The 21,687-nt window shown below is 40.3% G+C and overlaps 1 protein-coding gene across 1 annotated transcript in view; it reads right to left on the bottom strand.

Annotated features, from left to right (window-relative positions):
• Window positions 1–21,311, bottom strand: part of enpp1 (ectonucleotide pyrophosphatase/phosphodiesterase 1) — a 30,269-nt gene extending 8,958 nt beyond the window's left edge. The window contains exons 1-15 of the mRNA XM_023415104.2: window positions 21,019–21,311; window positions 15,685–15,757; window positions 11,756–11,816; window positions 9,636–9,733; window positions 9,473–9,552; window positions 7,845–7,964; window positions 6,893–7,002; window positions 6,723–6,788; window positions 6,536–6,608; window positions 5,785–5,893; window positions 4,675–4,806; window positions 4,535–4,566; window positions 4,269–4,396; window positions 2,699–2,768; window positions 119–206 (exon numbers count right to left, since the gene is read on the bottom strand). Coding sequence (XP_023270872.1) covers window positions 119–206; window positions 2,699–2,768; window positions 4,269–4,396; window positions 4,535–4,566; window positions 4,675–4,806; window positions 5,785–5,893; window positions 6,536–6,608; window positions 6,723–6,788; window positions 6,893–7,002; window positions 7,845–7,964; window positions 9,473–9,552; window positions 9,636–9,733; window positions 11,756–11,816; window positions 15,685–15,757; window positions 21,019–21,153 — 1,375 coding nt within the window. The 5' untranslated portion in view covers window positions 21,154–21,311. The remainder of the gene's footprint in view (window positions 1–118; window positions 207–2,698; window positions 2,769–4,268; window positions 4,397–4,534; window positions 4,567–4,674; window positions 4,807–5,784; window positions 5,894–6,535; window positions 6,609–6,722; window positions 6,789–6,892; window positions 7,003–7,844; window positions 7,965–9,472; window positions 9,553–9,635; window positions 9,734–11,755; window positions 11,817–15,684; window positions 15,758–21,018) is intronic.
• Window positions 21,312–21,687: the final 376 nt, after the last annotated feature.

The following is a 21,687-nucleotide window of genomic DNA, read 5'->3' as shown; positions in this document are numbered from 1 at the left end:
CAGCAGTAGATCTGTTGCTATACACCGTTTTCTGTGTTGCTGGAAAAAAACAAACAGTTTAATTAAACATTTCAGTTTCAACTAGAGTCAGAGTCAACTAATACTCAAAGCAACTTACCACACATGACGTTATAAAGTTCAATGTTTTCAAAAGGCGGCACAACAGTTTTGTTTTTAAATCCTGGACCATAGCCGATGAAGATTGCCTGGGAAAATCAAATACACATTAATATACTGACACTCATTCGTGTTTCTGGAGTATTCAAACAACATTGCGCAACTTGAAACCTTCATTTAAACTGTAAATAACAAGACGTCAAACACTCAATACCACGATTAGGCCATGTGTAAATATTTGAAGTGAACTAAAGCAGTAAAATGACCCCACGTAACCTTGAAGTTAAGGATTGATATTCTGGGAAAAGTCACTGGTTAGGTGGGACCTGGAGGTATTTGCAGGTGTGTAAACTGTCTATTTCAAGCACACTTTGCCTTTCTCCTCTGCTGTGTGTAAAGCAGGCTGATAGCAGTTTACTTTTCTTGACTCACAGACATTATTTTTTTTACGCCGGCAACCTTGTCAGTTAATTATACCAAGTCAAAGTCCAGTGTGAACCACATCCATAAACATACACAGACATATTGTAATGACTAACATGAAGGTGGCAGACGGAAACACACAAGCAAACTCAGTCCAAGGCTGAGATTTTGTAGATGTAGACCAACTTAGCACAAGTGTAATTACTGTACTTGGGCAATGCTTTAGAACTAACACAGTATTTAGCTTATTTGAGTAATTTAGATGTTTTGCTGCTATGGTTTCATCAGCAAACACAGATACATTTCCCTCAGACTCAGACATTCATTCCTAAATCTAGAGACACGACCAATCAGCTTATTTTGACATAGATTTTGAAGCTTTCATAACATTTTACTGCTGCTTCCACAATCTTGTAAAGAAACAAAGATAAGATATAATCTTAATGAAATCTATAAACTGAGGATTTGTATAGAAAAATGTGAAGAAAATAAAATCTTTATAAAATAAACAAAATCTTGTAATGAATAAGATCTTGCATAAAAAAAACTTTGTCTCAGTGTTTGGCATGTAGTTTTGCCTGATCTGACCAAAGTATAACTGAATCAAAAATCTTTGTTCTTGAGTAAAATATTTTCTTTTTTTCTCTGTCTGATAGTGTGTTATTTAAGAAGATGATTTGCTTTAGGGTCACTCTGAAGTTTCAGCTGCATCAACATCCTAAACATTAAAGAGTAAAACTGATTTGAATCCTGGAACTGTGTGGTACAATTCAAATGAAACTAAGTGAATAATAAGTGCTCTTCTTTGTTCCTCAGCTAGCATGAAGCTGACCGTGAGCAAATCCCTAAACCCCACGCGGAGCCTCTGAACGTAGCGGTCGGCAGTGGAGAACTGTTGCTGAACCTGTGAGCTAAGATATATGAATGACTGCAGTGGTGGGGATGTAAAAGAGAAGCCACTAAATGTACTCACAGACCTTCTCTACATGGAAGCATATCAGTGATTTTAACTTTACAAGAATTGAACTTTAACTGAATTTTTCTAACTGGGATTGGGAGAACGATTCCCCTTTTTTTTTTTTTTCCTTTTTTTGATAGAAAACCTACTGTATGTGCAGCTGCTACAACGTAATCACGCCTTGGGGACTGGCTTACACAACTGGTTCAGAGTTTTCTCCAATATTTGCTTTGTTCTTGTGAAATCCTGGACAGTTCTGCCTCTTCAGCCCGAATTCAAACTGAACAACTCAGAAAAGGAAAATCACAAACAAACCTGTGATGGGGGCGGGGCTGAGTGTGGCAAGTACATTTTGCTTGCCCAAATCAATCACAGGACTCTGGACAGCTGCTTTTCTGATCGGCTGATCAGAAAATGACAGGAGGTAGTTTAGAGTGAGAACTACGACTCAACTTGAGGCTGGAAGGTAACACTTTCTTATTGCTTTTATCAGTTATTAATCAGTCAATAAAGATCACAAGACTTTTTAGGTAGCTGATTTATCTGGAAGAGCCTCCAGTGGACTGCTCCGCATTTACTGTCCGGAAGCTCATTAACAGCTCATTAACGTTTATAGCTGCAGACTTCTAATAGAGATGGAGAAACCCATGACCCTTTATTAACGACTCACTAACATTTATGACTGCAGACTTAACGACTTGTTCAAACGTTGACGCCTAATCCACCGGGTGCCCACTGCACGGCCAATCAGAGTTTGCAAAATCATTCACAATGTTTTATCAGTTTGAAAATTTAGAAGCGAAGGCCGCCAACGACAGAGTGAGCATCCGTCCAATCAGCTGCCTGAAGGGTTAATCACTGTGTAGCCTATTTGAAGTGAAATAAGTCCCACGTAAATGCCTATTGAGCTTTGTCAGACTATAAAATGTTTTTTCTGACAGTTTTTTTTTTCCTGAACAGGATATGGTAAAAAACATTTACTCTGGCCTACAAACACACACATCCTTCCTTTCTCTGACCTGCATGTTGGTGAAGATGTTGAGCCGTGGAATTCCCCTAAACATTTTATCTCGATGGAGGATGGCTTATGATGCTTTTTTGCCGTTTTTTTAAATTAATTTTTTATTGAAACAGGATATAGTGAAAACGCTTATCATTGCTAACAAACACACACACACACACATCCTTCCTTCCTCTGACCTGCATGTTGGTGAAGACATTATCTGAGCCGTGAAATCCACCCGTGCAGTACTTGATCTCCCTTCGGTTACTGAGGAAATAAAAATATTTTAGCTGAGGAATCAAAATAAACATAGAGACAAAAAGATGAATGATGAAAGGTAAAGGAAACACCACTGTGATAGTTATTGACATGTTTTTCTATCTTATTTTGAATTCTTAACGTTCATCCCAAATTGTATTGTCAATTTCAGGGTCAGGACCAGTAACCCGCAGTAAACACGAGTCGTAAGACTGTACAGCTACATTCTGTTGTTGATTGCATCTGTTACTTGATGGGCTAAATCGTTCAGTTTGAAGCAATTTTCCTGCAGTTTGAGAAACACGTTTAGTTGCTTTCTTTGCAAGATCAACAACGCCATCACATCTGTACGCTAAATAAGAAGCTATAGCCAGAAGGCAAGATCAGCTTAGCTTAGCACAAAGATTGTAAGATATGCTAATTACATGCTAACTGTAGCTTCATATTGAGCACACAATGGTATCGATCTTCTCAATGCTCTCAACCAAAAAATGTCAAACTATTCTTTAAATTCAAATCAATTCAATTAAAGAATACAAAACAAACCAGCTATATTGACATACGGTTATTACAAAGCATTACTGGGAAATAGAGGATATGATTAATACAGTAGCCAAAACATGGAGAGCTGCTGAGGTTATTGTCAACTTGCCGTGCAATTACAGAGCTTGTTTTACTTGCTGGTCCCTGCCCAAACATCCTCCATTCGATTATCAAGTATAGTTTTTGTTTTTGGAAATAAGTGAGTAATACAATAACATAGCTTATTACGTTGGCCTATCGGCTTACTGATCCACAGTGTTGTCTTTTGGCTGACTGTTTTCTGGGTGATCAAATAAAAAAACAGCAGATTTCAGGTAAACGCTCAAAAAAAAAACCCCAAATCCTGCAAAGTTGAATGGTGGGTCAAATTGGGCCGTGTCGGGGAGTAGCTGAGGGCAGTGACTGTATAGTTGTGACATCACAAAGTTACAGAAGTCCTGATGACTAATTTTATAGCTCAGTCTCTGAATACCGGCTGTGTGTTTTTCCATGGACTGAGCATTTTGAACCTAGAACTGCTTTATCAGAAAAAGCCATGGAAATTTCACTTTATATAATATGGGACCTTTAAGAGGCTTAAAACAATACAAATCCCTGACCCTAGTGCATTTAATAAGTTGCCCTCTCTTCCATTCTTGCCACTGCTGTGTTAACACAGAGGTGACATAAAGGAAAATCCCAGTTCATCACAGCTTTGTCCTTATTTTTGAAGTTATGGATTTGATTTCTATCAGGTATCGATTTACCTTTGTTTTCTTTTCCAAATGAGTTTGGCTGAGGCAGGGTTTGTTAAAAAGAAGCGATGTTACTACACTGTTGGATCTCAGCACTTTTTTTGGTAAATTTGATTTCTCAATACCAATAGGAATGATGGCAAAACTACAGAAACACACTGTTTAAACCTGCAGCTGCAATGAACCAGAATTATGGTTTAAAAAAGAAGTAAACTGGTAAACCTTCACTTACAGTGCTGCCTGCCAGCCCAGCTTCATGTAGAGATGTCCTCTCTCTATGCGTTTGTTGCTGGCAAAGTGCATCCTTTTGGGGAGGTTTTCTTTGAGGTACGGCCTCATTGGCTGGTTAGGGGCCCTGCACTTCAGAACAGACACAGAAGAGGAGAATCAACACGCCGCAGAGCGAAGAATGGGGTTGTTTGACGTGAAGCTAAGTAGGCAGATAATTTCTCATTCTTCTTATCAATACAAGAGTCGCATTTCGAATACTTCGCATACCGACAGGTTCTTCACCAGGCCATCGTAGTCGACTGAGGAAAGAAACACAGGACGAGATTAGCTACACTGGTTACAAACAAACTGACGCTGAGTGATGCTGCATCTTGTGGGAGGGCTGGGTGTTAACAACAGGAACTCACAGGAGAAGTAATCCTCTGGGAGGCGAGCGGGTCTGATGCGAGCCGCTGGGCCTTGGATGACAGTGAAGGCGTCAGTCTTTTCCTGGTAGGTGTCCACATACGCTGCCTTTTCACAGGAAGCCTCCTCCATGCCTGTTAAACAAGAAAATATTCATTTGTCCATTGTTTATTTTCATAAAAGGAGAGAATTTGTATTTGAATTTGAAAATGTGATTTTCTTTTTTTAACCCATGACTCTTTGTGAATGATTTTTCATGTCTTTGTCCCATGGTGATGTTGCTTAACTTCTTTCCCTGAAGCGTTATTAAGGTTAATCTTCTTAGAAATGCGCCTGAAGATGTGAGCACTTATGCTGTCATATCCACTTTCCCAACCCTTGAAATTTACAACACATGTAAAGCTAGAGTTGTACAATTATATTTAGTGTAACATTTTTCTTCATTGCCTTGTGTGTGACATGAACTCTGATGAATCCTTCTTTCAGCTGCAGACAAATATCTGGCACGGAACGTCAAAATCTCCTCCTGGAAATGATGATGATGATGTCTTTGATGAGGAGAACTGGGCCACTCCCATTTTCTCCCCTGCCTTGATCTTAAATATAGCAAATTACAAGCCTAAACATCGGGTCTCCAGATGTCCATCGGGTCTACAGAAGCCTCTGCACAAAATGTCCTCTTAACACACAACTGAGTTTTTTTTCCCCACCAATTTACTTCCAGATAACAGAGTCGTTTTTTCATCAGATTGCGCTCTGGCATGGTCCAGCAGTTTCCCCTGCAACAGGTGCAGTGACTCAACCAAGTTAAACATTTGAAGCTGACACTAAGCCTCCAAAGTCCCCTCAGCGGCTCCAAAACGATGCTTGCTTCTTTGATACCACAGAGATTTAGGAAGGAGACACCAAGTTTGTTCGTAAGCCAGTAAACAGCTTTTAATGGAATCCAAAGAAAGGAGAAAAATAATACTCTTTGTATTGCTTAAAAGTCAAAATTTCTTTTTAATTCTACTGTTTAAAGTTGTGTAAACTGTTATCATTGATTATTTGGCTCATTTCTATTGTAAAATCACACTGTAGACTGTATCAGTCCGTGTGTGTGGTTGTCTCACCGTGGTCAGATACGATCATCAGGTTGACACAGTGGTGCAGGTTTCTCTCGGTCAGGCCGTCCATCAGCTTGCCCAGAATCCTGTCCACATTCTCCAAGGCCAAAACAACCTGACACAACACAACAGCAGTTAAAGTTAATGTGTCACTGCGGCAGGAAAACAATGTTCATGAATACTGTACATCTATCATGTCAGAACACCTTGCTTCAGCAAAGAAAGAATTAGTAAAATACTGTGAAGTAGAATGGCTTTGTCAGCACTGACGTTGTTAAACAGCCTTTGCTTTAAAATGAAAAAAAAACTGCTATTTATAACAAAAATAATCAAACTGCCACTCAATATCAACTGTAATCATTACATTACAGAGATTAACCATTTGTGTCATATTTTTAAGATCAACTTTCTCAAATTTGAAGATTTCCAACTTTCTTTTCTTTGTCTTGTTTGATAGTAAACTGAATACCTTTGTGTTTCGTTACTGGTGGACAAACTAAAAAAAAAGCAATCTGAAGATGTTACCTCGCAAATTAAAACAGTCCAACCTACTGAAAGTAATCAAAAGAATAGTCATAGTCCATAAGAAGAATTTCACTTTGACATAACAATCCTAACTCAAGAGTCTTGACTAGACCCTCACTTGTTCTGTCTGGTCTGTTGCTCTTTTAGGTAATGAACAATTTGACACTATTAATTTAGCTTATGTATGCTACTAGCTTACAGTTTCAGGTTTACTGTTCAGCCAGTGACTAACCTGCTTGCTTCCTGGTCCGTAACGATGTCCTGCTGAGTCAGGTTCATCCAGGTACAAAGTGTAGAAGTCAGGTCTAAAATCACAGAGGGAACAGTTGAGTGTGATGTTCAGTACTTTTTGATTGTGACTCACAACATGTTCTTTTGAATGATAATACATTATAATTAAAAAAAACAAACTGTAATACCTTTCTCCCTGAGGTAAACCGAGCCATTCAAACACCTTCGACACTCTGTTCTCAAATGAAATGCTCCTGTGAAACAAAAACAAGCACCATGTGAGTTACACCACCGTATTATGCCATAAAAATTCTCGTCATGAATTTAAAAGTATGTAACGTAATGGCATCGTTCTTACTTGTCATACATCATGTAGAAATTAGGGTAGGTGCCATTGATTTTTACGTCTGAGCCCGGCCAGAAAAAGGTTCCTGTTTTCAGTTTGTGACGCATGGCAGTGATCCAGACCTGAGGAGAGGAGAGGAGAGGAGAGGGAAGGAAGGGAAGGGAAAGCAAGATTAGGAAAATGAAATGGTAGAAAAGGGAAGGAGGTGTCATCTTTCAGCTCATGATTAATTCAGGCAGACTAAACTGTAGCAGAGTAATAGCTCACTCATTTGCCACAAAGTCTAGTCCATTAGGAGAAAAGTGTGATCCATCACAGCCCAGTCAAGTCTGATGGAAATCTAACTGCTTATTTTTATGTGAAGTCGATACCTATCAAACCGATCAGATGTGTTTTATTTATGCAGCAGGCATACAAGCATATTTTGGTAGATGCACTTAGTTGTATTGGATGATATGTCATTACGAAGGAATGTCATTTCTGCAGAATAAATCACTCAGCCGGCATCATCTATTTCTCCTTCCCTCATAGACCGCTGCATGGTGTATTTTCAAGAGGAGCAGTCTGTCACCAAGTTGTAGAATGACATTTGAGAGGCCTCCCATTTAGACGGAAACCACAAAGCGTCTAAACAAGCACGACCTCGCAGCCCTCACAAGCTGTCAATTGCAACACAAGCAGAATCCATAATTATATCAAGAAGCTCATTACGGGGAGATATTTCTTACACATGATCAGGGTGTGTTAACTTTTACAAGCTGAAAGTGGCTCCAACTCTCAGATGTGTGGAGAAAATGTTATGAAATGATTGCTCTGAACTGTCCCGCTGTGGCCCTTCTCAACGACGACTACATTCTCCCGACACGATCCAAAGCGTTTTTATTAGGTCTTGATTTTGGGCCTTTACAAGATTAATTCTTGCTCAACAGCAATGACAATGTTGTCGTGGCACAGATTCACTTACTGGCTCTCCTTGGTACCATTTTTCGTTGAATTTCTCATCAGTTTTCAAGCTGAAGAAAGCGTTTCTGGTCACATCGTACATCTTGTTGTCCACAATGCCGTGAGACTCGGGATAAAGACCCTGTAGGAATCAAGAGGTAAAACAAACACACAGTCGAGGTGAGATGCTTTGATACGAGGCTGCGGGGATTTACTGTGATTACCTCCTCTCTTCGATCTTCCTAGCCTAAATATTACTGGTAACCATAGCAGTCTATTTTAATTGCAGGGTCTGTTTTCAACCGACAGAAGGGAAATCCACTTTGTAAGCCCCCACCCTCCCCCCTCCCCCCGTTCTGATGTGGTTCAATTCACAAGCACATGTAAGTGATTAGGCCTCAATGAAAAGACACTGGCTTCACAATCACTTGGAAAAGCCTCCACATGTAAAAGTTCACCAGTGAACCGTCGTCTGATAACGGCAGTGGTGGAGAGAAGTGATTACATTTACACAGTAAAATGCTTTTTTGACGTATTTTTACTTGAATATTGTATTTGTAACTTCACCGTATGTATTTCACAGCTTCGGTTAATAGTTAACTTTTTAGGGTAGTTTGAAAAAAAACAAACATATCATTAGAAAAATATACATTTGCTTCACAGAACTTTGTTTTTCTTCTCTCTCACCTTGTTAAAGCTCTAAAATGTCACTTTTGCACATTAAAATGTCAATGTCATCACTTTTTAGATCTTAGTAATTTCTGACGATATATTTTAACTGGATGAAGGATTTTAGTCATGGGTCGTCTGGATCACAAGTCAGAGAAACAAGCTGAGCAAACTTTAACAGGAACTTGGCTCCCAGGCCCTACAGGACCTGATTTGTTTGTTCTGGAGAGGAAGAGACCTCTGATGATACAGCTCCTGGTAAAAACCTCCTGAACAACACTGAAGGAATCCTCGCTGGGAGTGGCTGACTGCAATGATGGCAACAGAGGTGAAGACAACAACTGCCACTGTATGTCATGACGTCACTTACTCCGTATTTTGTTACTGTTTTGTTTTTGAGAGTGTCATCTCACTCAGATTTATTTTGTGGTTCTTTGGAGGGAGCCAAAGCTCAAGATTAAAAACAAAGCAGGACTAATTTCAGAGTGTTTAGCAGCAGCTCCATGAAAGATTTTCCTTCTTAACTTTTCAGATGGCTTCTACAGAGAAAAAAAAATCATCCAATATTTCATAAAAAAGAGATTAGATTTGAGTCAGAAAATGAATACAAACTTGTCAAACAGAACTTTGTTTTATCGTCTCACATTTATCTCGTGACCCTCTGAGGGGGCCCGAGCCCCAACATGGGAATCAATGGACAAATCTACTCAACTGTATCTAAAGAAGTTCAAATTAGCTCCAACTCAACCAACTCCAACAGTACATGTCATTCTATATATAAATGTAATATATAATGTATATCAGACGTGGGGGCCACTTTTCTACAGAATGAGTGCTTTGACTTGTGTATTTTTACATTGTGGTATTGGTACTATTACAATGAGTTGCTCTTCCACCACTAGCAAAACAAGTCAGACAGTCTGGCCATTCGTATCCTATAAATCAACTTCTGGCTCTGTCAACAGACCAGAAGAAACTTACAGTCACAATGCTGTAGTGGTTTGGGAAGGTCTTTGTGGGATAAACAGGCCTCATGTATGGTGTTGTTGTTCCAGCATCTCCTGCAACACAGTAACCTTCAGTCACACCAGGATGCTTTGTAAAACCGTTAAGAGCTGCGGAGTCAACGGCGCCGGCGACTTACGTAGCTTGTTGATGATAGGAATGTGGCTGCCGTGATCTCTCAGATACTCCGCTCTGAAGCCGTCCAAGGACACCAGGATGAGAGGGGACCTGGAGAAACTGGGCAGGAAGACAGAGAGGAAGTGTGATGCTTTGAGCAGGACAGCGAGGTGTGTCTGTGAGCGGAGGATTACTCAGCAGGAGACACCGCTATCTCTGGCACCAGCAGCATGGAGGTCATTTTGTACAGCAGGTCTGTGCGTAAGAGAATACAAAGCAGCTCTTTGTCTGAGCCTGAAAGAGGAGAAATGAAATCAAAAACAGAGACCACACAGACGCACAGAGGAGGAGAAGAGGAAGAGAAATGTGACTCTGCTGATGACGAATCAAAGACTCAGACAGTTCTGGCAGCATCAGCAGATTTCCTTGTTACCTGAAGTGAAACACAAGCCCAGTCCTTTCAGTGGAAGTATTAAACTAATCATATTTGTTCCACCACCCTCTTCATGCAAGAGCTACAGGCTTGCAACACTACCATTAGTTTATACAGTTATTTATACGGTATCATAGCAACATATCGTAGGGATCAGACCTCAGTATTTTCTGAGTACTGATCAAATTGTATCCAAAGCTGACACTGAGCGCTCGGTCATATTCTAACACTTTGATCAGATCACATATACTGTTAGTTCAGATATTTCCTAAACTAAACCACATAGCGTAACTCGTCTTTAACTTTAGACTATATATATATATTGCTTTTTTAATACAGAAGTACACTGAGCAGTCAGGCATATTGTCCTGAATGAAAGCTTTCCCCAAACTAAGAAAGTAGAGATAAGAAAGTTTTGCCATGGTATCAGTGCCGCTACGTAAAACTGTCAAACAACACCCGGCTCTAAAGAACCAACAGGTAAAGTAGATTGTTTTTGGTCATTTGAGGGCAGCAGAACAAGCTGTAAAACACAAACACTCATATGTTAAAACCTTAGTTGTTATGGCTGATGCGTTAGCAAACAGTTGCCTATTCACACTTTCAGCAGACACAAACTAACATTAGCATTCTTGCTTCAGGCCGACATTCACTCTCTTCAAACTCTGTATTGGGGTTTAACCAACTTCTGAGCAGCTAAATGCTCCACCATGTTCAGCAGCTGGTTGCTATGCTGCCATGTGCAGCTTTAATGAAGTCGAATAACTGAATTCAACTGAATTAACAGTAAAGGCTTTCATCAGGAAATTGAAAGGGCAATCCCATTTTCCATTTGTTTTTACTTTTACTAGCTTTCCTTTTTGTGTTTTCATTTACAATTAATGTGACACTTTGGTCTTTGCAAGATAATCTGTATATTTAAGAATTTAACATTTAAAAAAACTTTTGCAATCACCATTTTTCCAGAAAAGCGGCTTCTTTGCACGTAGAGACCAAACCACAATTTTAAATTAAAGTGTGGTTTTCCAACAGAAACAATACCCAAAAGAATGAATGACTTTTTATATACCAAAATACAGACAACATTCATTTCTCTAAATAAATTTTCAAAACAAAAATAGCTTCATTTGGAGCCACAGGTTTTCTTTTCCATAGACTAATAAGTGTGTCTGGGGTTACTCCCCTACCAAAGCAGAAACACACACACGCACATGTGACCACACACACACACACACACACACACACACACACACACACACAACACTCACCCACACGTGCCTGATTACTCAGAGTTATTAGCCCATTTTCCATAGAGACAGTTACTTATGTTCCACAAACCAACAACGTTGTAAAAACACAAGACTCATCTGTTTGGGTTGTTTTTACATTTCTAAAAAAAACCTAAGATGAAGAAACTCAACTGCCAGACTGTGACAAAAAAAAAAAGTCTGTATTTTTCTCTGTAGTCACAGTTTTATTTCTACTAAGAACTACCTACTGGCAACAATGTCCCAACTCAGGATAACTGTGGGACGACACAGTTGAATAGCTTCATTCTGAGGGCTGAAACATGCTGAATGTTATCACACAAAGAGGAGGACGGGAGCTGATGTAATCCAAACTAAGCCGATTGAGATTTGAGCTATTATTTTCTTTTAAAACCACATTGAAGTTCACATTACAACAGTGAAACAAGAGTATTGCATTACCCATGCGGACACTGTGGCTGTTGTGTTTCCTCAGCCAGTTCCTCCAGCCAGTTCTTCCCCTCTGCAGGAAAACAGGAGTGTTGTCAGTGAAAAAAGGTACATTAATAATACGATTCTCAGAGATGATATGACTTTTAGACACAATAATGACGTCAGCAAACACCAAAAATCAAAGGAACCAGCATTATTTTGGAGCATAAAGTGTTAGAAATGCGCTTAGAAACACTTCAGGTGAAAGCGGTGGCGTGTAGTGATGAACCAGTTAAAATCTATCACGGGAATCTGCAGCTCCCCTCGGCTTTGTTGGAGCTTTGCAGTCAGTTTCAGCTCATTGTTTAGCTGTCATCCCAGAACACACCTGCTCTCGTGGTTTTGTATTTGCCCGCAAGACGGCAGCTGTTTCACGGGAAAAAGCCCAAAAGTCACACACAGTGTACACGACCTACTCAGCACCAAACAGCAGACAGACGCTGCTTCATCAGGACTGTGTGTGTGTGGTTGGATAAGGTTTCAATTCTGGCAACATAACCAGGCAACTCCACAGCTGTGACACACGTTTTGATTTAAATATTGCTCTGCTTTCATTGAGAGTGCGTGCAAAAAAACAAAATATATATGACATCGCCTTTTATCAAACAGAGAAAAATCAAGGACCACCTAACACTGGTCTACCTGTGGCAGAAAATCACATGTTGGGACCCCAAGGTAAAAAGGTTGTCAGGGCATTTACTGTCAAAATAAATGGGATTGTTAAGTGACCTGACTGCCATAAAACAGGATGTGAAAGTGCAGAAATGTGCAGCAAGGCGTCATCCACATATTCACAGGATGACAAAAGACAGAAGGAGGCTGAAAGTTTCCGGTGTTTCCTGGCCAGTGAGCACAACTCTGTGAACCTCATGTCATGTGTATTTTGCATAAAGGCACAAATGGATAACAGCACAGAAAGATTCCATGAACAAATAAAAAAACACTCAACCATCAAATTCTTACACCAGATTTTGTGCTGGACAGCATGTGTCCACACACAATAGAAAACATCTGGAGTTTGTTCTCATGGAAACAAAGAAGAGAAAAAAACAAAGGGTTTTTCTTAAAGAGGTTCTATCATTTAACTTGTGACCACCTCATATTTACATGTTAAGGCCATACATGGACTCTAAACAAGGAACATCACTCCCCCAGACTCATTTCATTTGCTAAATCTGAGACAATGAAAGTGAAATAAAGAGGACAACAGTATCCCACACAACATGTGCAGATTTTTAAAACCTTAATTGAGGTTTTGGTCAAATGGGGTCAATGCAATAAACTAACATTTGTTACAGTGAACAGCAAAACAGTTGCACTATTCACACATACTGCAGACACAGAGGATTGCTTTTCTAACTGGCAGATCTCAGTCCACCACCTCCTGAGGAAAAATATCTATTTATAATAATATTTAGCAGCTAAATGCTCCACTTTGTTCACAAGCTTCACCAATTTTGGCGCACTGACGCATAATCTTGCTGGCCGTCAGCCAACACTGACGAATAACAGCCAGAATCAGCCCATATGTGGAAGCAGCGTTCGACAATCGTGGTGTGTGCGTGGGTCAGACTGCCTGACATATAGGTGTATGTTGGGCCAAAAGAAACACAGATATGTGGCCAGAATAATTTTGCTATCTGGGTTGGTGCTGGGTAAATAGTGTACAGTAGGTTCATATGAGCTTTTCCACTGAAACCCGCCGCCGCCTGCTGCTGCTGGAAATGACGGTGATGAGAGCGGAGAGAGTAAAATGAAACAGTAAAGCTGCAGGGCTGAAAGAACAAAATTAGTTAAAAGACACTATAACACCTTGTAGAGCTGAAGATTGCACAGTCGGGTGATAACTCTCTGTAGGTTCATCACTACCACTGACCACACTCCATATTGTCTATTGCTGCTCTTGGAGGATTTTGAGCAAACTTCGTCTTGCGCAAGGACTTTCCCACGGACAAGGTAACTCCGAACACGAAGTTTTGGGCCACCTCTTTCGCCTTTCAAGCTACTGCCGTCCCAACACATCTGTCAAGTCTGCTGCCGGCTGGACACATGACAGAGGGAGTCTTAGCATGTTGGTGAGAAAGCCCCTCCTCACTGCCTCTCGAGGCCAGGCAGCTGCGGTTTGGACCGAACACGGGGATGCTCCGTCTCAGGAGACAAGTTGCTGTGGTCTGTAATCCACGGGAAAACCCGCTCTCAGCATTTTACTCTACACGCTGTCAGCCTCTAGGAAGAAGTCGAGCCCTTGGGTTATTTTTATTTCTTTTTATCTGTTTCCAAAGACCTCACCAACAAAGCAGCATTATGAAAGATGTAGAAGTTCTGCCAGAGCTGCATAGATGTGAATAATGCCAAGACTGGGTGAGTGAAAAACTCAAAATTTATTCTTCCCATATGGCTTTCATGTTAGCTGGGGAGGGAATATAAGTTAAAGGGGAAATGCCACAGCAGAGAGAGAGAGAGAGCGAGAGAGAGAGAGCACCCCACCCAGGCTGAGGACAGCTGCCCACACTCACCACGGCTGCCACCGAAATGGAAGAGGGGTGTTTTGGCATGGCGGTTTGCAACAAAGCGCACACTGACGCCACTGCCCACGTCTAACCAGAGGGAATCTATAGCTGCATGAAATATGCCAACCCCGGGTGAACATTCCTGTCTCGCTCGAATGTGTGTTTATGACATGTTCTGCAAGCGTGGGCAAAGAAAAGGACGTATCGCACCACCCTGAGAGAAACATATCCTCTGAACAAATCGTATGCAGTCTCAGAAATTAACATACACCTCTCTGTCTCACTTTCACTCTCACTTCTTTCTCTAGAAGCTGCTCGGTAACTTGAGTCTCCTTCACCGCTACTCTGAACGCTCCCACTTTAGAGTTTCTGAAGAGGCTGCAATGGGACGTTAGCAGGCTCTACATTAGCTACTCGTAGACTTCCTGGGAGTCCAAACAGCAGGTTTTGTAGCCACACAGTAGCAGTTTGCAGGCGTGTTTGTTCCTCGGCCCACTGGAAATGTGCAGTGTGTATTTTCACCAGCCTTTACTGAATAAGTGCTTTAAAATGTAATCTGAGATGGTTATTTCTGTCCGTCCCTCGCTGCTGCAGCCAAGGTATCTTGATTCTCTGTCAACAGTATGTTCAGGAGTGAAATCAATGCCTCACGAAAACTAAAATCAGAGAAACAGTAAGTGGTGTCTCTTACATTTATACAGTACGTTGAGCGAAACGATGTGCAGCTGGCTATTTTGACATCTGTGTACGGACTGTTGCATCACAATTTCTCTTTCCTTCACATATCATATACAGGCACTACACAGATTTTTCAACTTAAACCTAAAAACTTTTTCTTCCTGGAACTGAATATAATATATTGAATATAGAGCTGAGGGAAAATTTAAAATACTACTTTACAGATTTTAGAATATGGACATAATACTCAAGTTGACATGTATTGGGGGGTATTTTATGCTTTAAAAGGTACCCTGTGGACACTAGTAGCGCAATAATGGAGCAGTGTTTTTAAGAGTGGGTCACCAAGTATCTTGAGCATGTCAACAAGGACGCATATGCAAGCCGGTGACAGATGATGCACAGTCCTGCTGATAGTTTCACACTGTCCCACAGAGCAGCTGACAGACAAACAGCGATGTAAACATGACTCTGTTTGTACCTTTAATTAGTTAGTTAATAGTAGAGAGGTGACATGAAACAAGAGGGTGGAGAAAGGCCTCCAGCCGGGCCTGTCTGGATTACATGGTCAGCGTCTACATCCCCAGAACAGCGGGACGCTTTAATACTGTTGTCAAGGTGTCAAAACATGCAGAAACACACTGTGTAGTTAAATTAAGACAGAAAGAAATAATGAACTGTATCTATGTAGGTTCAATAACAGATGCCCACCTGTCCCATCACTGCGGTTTCTCACAGATAACACCACAGCCAGGATGACCCCCAGCAGGCACAGCGGCAGAACCTAAAGTCCAGAGACCAAATGTCAGGATATGTTTGTTTTTTCTTAAAAAGTTACTGAACATAAATCAAACACAACAAACATGACTTAAGATGTTGAGACTAATGCTCCAAATGACGACCGAAAGTGAACAGAAAAGAATGAAATCTCAACATGTTGATATAGTGGGGAAAATGTCTTTTAATTTGAAGCTTAATTTACTGGCTCTCCAGACATATTTCAGTGTCAGCTACACGCCTTTGTGACCATAATATAAACTTACTGCTACAGACTTCTGGCTCCTTGAGAGAAGACGTAAATCAGGACATTCGGCAGAACTATAAGTTTCTTTAATCATACAAACAGAATGCGTGCTGCAACTACACAGAGAAAGACTCTTTTTCTTCCATGCTAGCAGCTTTGGCTCTATGGGTGGTAATGTTGGTTGGTAGGTCCAGACTGAACATCCGTGCTCCCCAGAGGTTAAATCCGAATAACTTTGATGATCCCCTGTCTTTTCCCCTGGCAACACCATGAGGTTGATAAGATTGGTTTTTTAGCGAAGTGTCTTGACAACTATTGGATGGACTGCCGTGAAATTTGGTAAAGATATCACTGGTGCCAACAGCAGCAGGTCAATGTTTTCACTAATCTACTAACGTATTTCAACAGTTACTGGATGGATTGAATCAAAATGCTGAACAGACATTCATGATCCTGAGAGAATGAACTGTAATGATTTCGGTGATCCCTGACTGCCACCACGAGGTTGGCACTTTGCCATGAAAGACATTCATGTTCCCCTCAGGATGAATTGCAGTAACTCATAATTTTTCTTTAATACTTTGGTTTATGACCAAAATACCTGAAAAACTAATGACAGCCCCATCAGCATTCAGCTCAAAGCACTGCTGTGCCTAAGTTAAAGCCTCACAGAGCTACTACCCTGGCTGAACACTCTCAGTCTTGTCATTTTGTTTATTCATCCAGCCTTTGATCTACTCATTCATTCTTATTTTTTTTGGTGAGACTTTAATCTTTATTGAAGATAGGATCAAGGTCTTGCAGTGCTGAGCAACGGGGGCCTGTTATTCATACTTTAAACCTGACTCTAATCATTTCCACCTTCCCTCATATACCATCACCAACTGTCCAAATGTTGATCTTGGCCCTCTGAAATTGAAAAGTAAAGCGAGGAGGGAGGCCTAGTTTCTCATTTATCTGCTGCTCCTATCTATGATATCATATCGAATGATGAGGGTGAAGGGTTTGTAATTAGACGGGCGTTTTCAAGGAAATCTGAATAGGGCTGGACGATGTGGCCAAAAATGTCATCACAATAAAAATGTTTATATAAGTCGATATCCATAATTATCAGGATAAATGTCAAATCATTGCTTCTTTCAAGTTTAAAGGCAGATTTTGTTGAAAAAACTGACTGTGGTTATAAACTTTTTTTGTTAAGAACATGACAAACTCTGGCCAGAACATGTTGCAAATCTGAGGTAGGACATTCACAAAAATTATAATGATGAAATCTAATCTAAGTAATCTAAAATCTAACTTGAGCAATGCATATCTCCATTCCTACGACGTGATTGGCTGTTTGTGATTTCATTTCTGTGCATGCTATCCAAGCATGGAAATGAATCACATCGAACATTTATTGACCACTTACCGAGGGAAATTATATCGGGATAATTCTCGTTATCGTTTTTTATCATCCAGCCTTAAATCTAAATCAGTGTATTCAGAGATGAGTAGTCTAATCATGGCTGCTTATTTTGAAGCCCCCACTACACCCGCACCAGGCCTGCAGTGGTTATCATGGCTGTTTAATTATAATGGCGTTTGAGAGCTGGTTTGAAACCTTGATTTAAAGTGTGCTCCCTGTTTTAAACATTCGGTAGTCCTCAAAAATTCAGTGGTTTACAAAGGTTTTGGCTTGTGACACCTCACCTTTGTCACAGTTTATATAAGATAGATTCTATTTATCCTTTAAACCATATTGTGACGCCTCATCTGGTGACCACTTGTCACCAGACTCACCACATGACACTGACATTCACCACTGAAAGCAATCATTTAAGAGCGAGCCTAAAAAAATAAAAAAATAAAAGCATTAACTTGCTCTGCATTGTTTTCTTCTTTGTTTTTAGCCTCCTGCTTTTGGGAGAACCCCGTTTCCTCACACAGGTCATAAGATATTAATCTTATCCAACTGTTAGCAAGTCACAGGAACCACTAAAGTTTCATCTTATTTATCTTTTCTGTCGTTATCTTATCTTCCTGCCAGTAATGAAATACAGCAGTTTTCAAAAAAGTGGGAAAATACTTTTTTTTTTTAATGATTTGAATGAATTCTATTTGACAGATTTATAATAAATCTGAATAATAAACATAAATCTAACAAAAACTTATTTAGAGGAAGCTTTTTAACATCCTAAGACCCGAACTCTTGCATGGCGTTCATTTTTAATTTCTCTTTGATCTTTATTCTGATTGGGACCTGAGAAAAATGATGTCCACATATGAGGACATTAGTTTTAAATTTCGATTACTGGGTGGCAGTATAATATCCTCATATGTGGTCACCAGGCCCTTGTTGAGAAAAAGTTAGTATTGTGGTCTAGAGAACCCAAAATGTGAGGTCCACAGATGTGGACGCCAGGTCCTAGGAGGTTAAACATGTTGATATACACAGGGGGAAAATGAAGACGTGGGTGTTTTGAGACAAATAAGATGCTCTGACTCAGCAGTAGTTTAGATAATTTCCATGCTGTAGTCAATCATGCCCTCTAATTATTCCCTACTAGAAAGCTGTAGCACTGTGCAGTTAAGTTTCAAAAGCACTGGGAAATGTGGGCATCATCCGCCATAAGTCATCCATTTAGTGTGATTCACATACGCAACACTTGGAATTCCTAGACGGGTATGAAAATATGCTGCTGTGTGTGCACGGCCTCTGCGTATGTGCACTTATTTTCTCCAGCTATAGGTGAAGAGAGAGAGAGAGAGAGAGAGAGAGAGAGGGAGGGAGAGAGACCTGGCTTCTTGGGAAAAGCCTTTAGACGTGGTCTTTGTGGGCTGTGAAAGTAAACAGTCTGTCTGGTGGAAACCTACTCGTCTGACTCCGAAAACACACTCTATTACTATTGTCTACATAGTAAAGATCTGATTAGACCGCTGGGAGTCAGACCGGGCAGCACAAGCTGAGGACACGAGCATAAAAATGTTTTCTTACAGTGACTAATAATATGAAAAATGTGAGTTAAAAATAAACCCTGCTTTTCGTCTTTAGAGAACACAGCGGTATTACAAATACCAATATTACAACTACTAGGAAATGTATGGTGGCTGCTACATGACAGGACAGAGCAGATCGTCGTCTAGACTTTGCCACATGTGCATCTAATCAGTGCCAAGCAGACAGCAGCTGAAAATGCGAAGTCCTGCGGTTTTAACTGGCGTTTGCAAGTAAATAGTTTAAAAAGGTGTGTATACTGCGAGATGATTTTGCCATCTGAACAATTTACATTTCAGTGATGAGGCAGATTCCACAAACTCTTAACTCATAATTTGCCATTTGACTTAAATGCAATTAGTTTTACGGTAACAAACTTTTTTTTTCTGACAAATCCCTGGCCAAAGCTACATAAAAGCATTATTTCAAACATATAATCAAATTTTTCCTTGCAATTCTTTCAATTATGGTTTTTGTCAGCTTTTTGTAAATCCCCAAATGTATCCCAGATTTAGCTGCCATCCGTCCATGTGTGGTTGTTCTCAAACACTAAGAACTGTGAACAATAAAAAGCTGCTGTTCTTTTCTGAGACTTGCTCTCCGTGACAACAATACAATTTTTCAGGATACAAAGGGGCTAATAATTCAAATGTCCAAATACAATCTCATCCCGGTCAAAAAATAGCTAGAAGTAGTAAATCAAAAGATAACTGGGCTTGTTTTTTGGCCTTAAAGTGGCACAAAATACTGACGTTCAGCAAATTTCAGTCCATAAGCAGCTGTATTTACCTCAAAAACCCCTCTAACTACAAGATAAACAAGAGAAGTCTCAGAAAAGAGGATAAGCCTGCTATATGATATGCCCTCAACTCCACAAATAACCTCACACTGCTCTTCTTATGTATCATGCGAACTGATTCTCTGACCACAGGAATGTGCTGTGGCTAAAGATGTCAAAACAAAACAGTTGAATGACAGAAAATTTTTCTGAAACTATTATTCAAGCAAAAAGTGACAAACATTTCATGGTTCTAGGTTCTCAAATGTCACAATTCATTGCTTCTCGTGCTTGTTCATTAGAGCAAATTGAATATTTTGAGGTTTTGGTCACACAAAACAAGCTATTTGAAGATGGGTTAATGCAATCACCATATTTCATTGTAGTCTTACAGGTCAAGTCTGTGCTTTATATCAACAACTGTAGATCATCTCCACCTGTAGGTGACACTTCTGGCCTCTGTGACTTTGCAGTGGAGTGAAAACATGTAGTTTCCACTCTCACACCGTTGGTCTCGGCTGTGTGTCAGCTGTGGACTCATGGCACTGAGAGTAAACAGTGTAGAAAAGCAGACGGTGGTTTTTAATTTTGGAGATTATGATAAAGTCAGATACTATCACATGGGCTGCAAGTCACGATTATGGCCCTTTTTGATTAATCTGCTGATTATCCTCAAGATTAGCTACCTAATGAATTGTTTAGGCTGTGAAACATTTTTAAATGTCTTGTTTTGTTTGGCCAAAAGTCCAGAAATGAAAGAAATGTACTTTCCAGTCCGAAAGAAAGTGATCTCATCGAAGAAGCTGGAACCAGAGAATGTTTGGACTTTTTTCACTGTTTTTGTTTGAAAAATAACTGAATCTATAAACTCACATCAGAATAGTTGCAGTTTATCTTTCTGTTGTTCAACTAACACAGTGTGAACACATTTCAAGTTCATAAGGTCCATCAGGAACATTATAGAGCCTTATAAAGATGCATAAGATAGAAATGATAATTAGGTGATTAATGAAGTCCACTGAGTACCACAGGTCAACTACTGTGAAGAATTATACAAGGATATTTTAGTTTGGATTGTGTGGTCAACAGAACAGCAAGACCCCTTCAGTTTCACTTAAAATGGGATAAAGGCACGTTGACACATAAATCAGCTGTATTGTAAAAGTGTGGAGGTAAATAACACCATGTGTCCTTGTACTGGTGAGTCACAGAGGAGTTAGGTGGTCAGATACAGGGAAAAGGTAAGTGTTACTGCTTTCATACCACAGCAATGATTTTACACCGGTTGCTCCTCTTCTTCGCCCGTCCAGTGTTTCTCCTTTGACCCTCCAGCTCTGGTGTCCCAAATAAAGTCGCTGCCTGTTCATTAGACCGCTCCTCTCCTTTGCTTACTTCCATGCTGCTGGACGCAAAATTACTCCAGCCAGTGTTTTCACCGGCAGGGACTGAGTGAAAGACGGAGCTCCACCGGTGAGGAATAAATGCTGTGAGCTGGGATATGACCCTCTGCTGAAGACTAGCACCGCCTCGTTTCTCTCGACGTCCACAAGTTTGTAGAGCAGCAGCATGAGGTTGATCAGAGAGAGAGAGAGAGAGAGAGAGAGAGAGAGAGAGAGAGAGAGAGAGAGAGAGAGAGAGAGAGAGAGAAGGAGGCGGCGGACCTCAATACTTTGGCTCAAGAGTCATTTTCCAGGAAATTCTGTTAATCAGTAAATCTGACGTTTGCAGCCACTTTAGAAACGAGAGTGTGATTTTAAATTAAAAACACAAAAACTCACCCTGGATATTTGTCTTTAAACGTGTCTCAAAAGTGTGTCTCGGCTCAACTCTCATCTTTAAGACAAGGACAAACTAACAATCAAACCAGCTGTTGAGGAACTGAAATCTTTTTAGTGTAAGGTGACTGCGCGCTGCCGCCATCTTGTGGTCAGA

Source organism: Seriola lalandi, unplaced genomic scaffold, assembly GCF_002814215.2.
Source record: "Seriola lalandi dorsalis isolate HSWRI2012SDOR001 ecotype SW California unplaced genomic scaffold, Sedor1 jcf7180002054544, whole genome shotgun sequence".
NCBI classification, from domain to species: Eukaryota; Metazoa; Chordata; class Actinopteri; order Carangiformes; family Carangidae; genus Seriola; species Seriola lalandi.
This window is presented reverse-complemented; position numbering and strand designations above follow the sequence as displayed.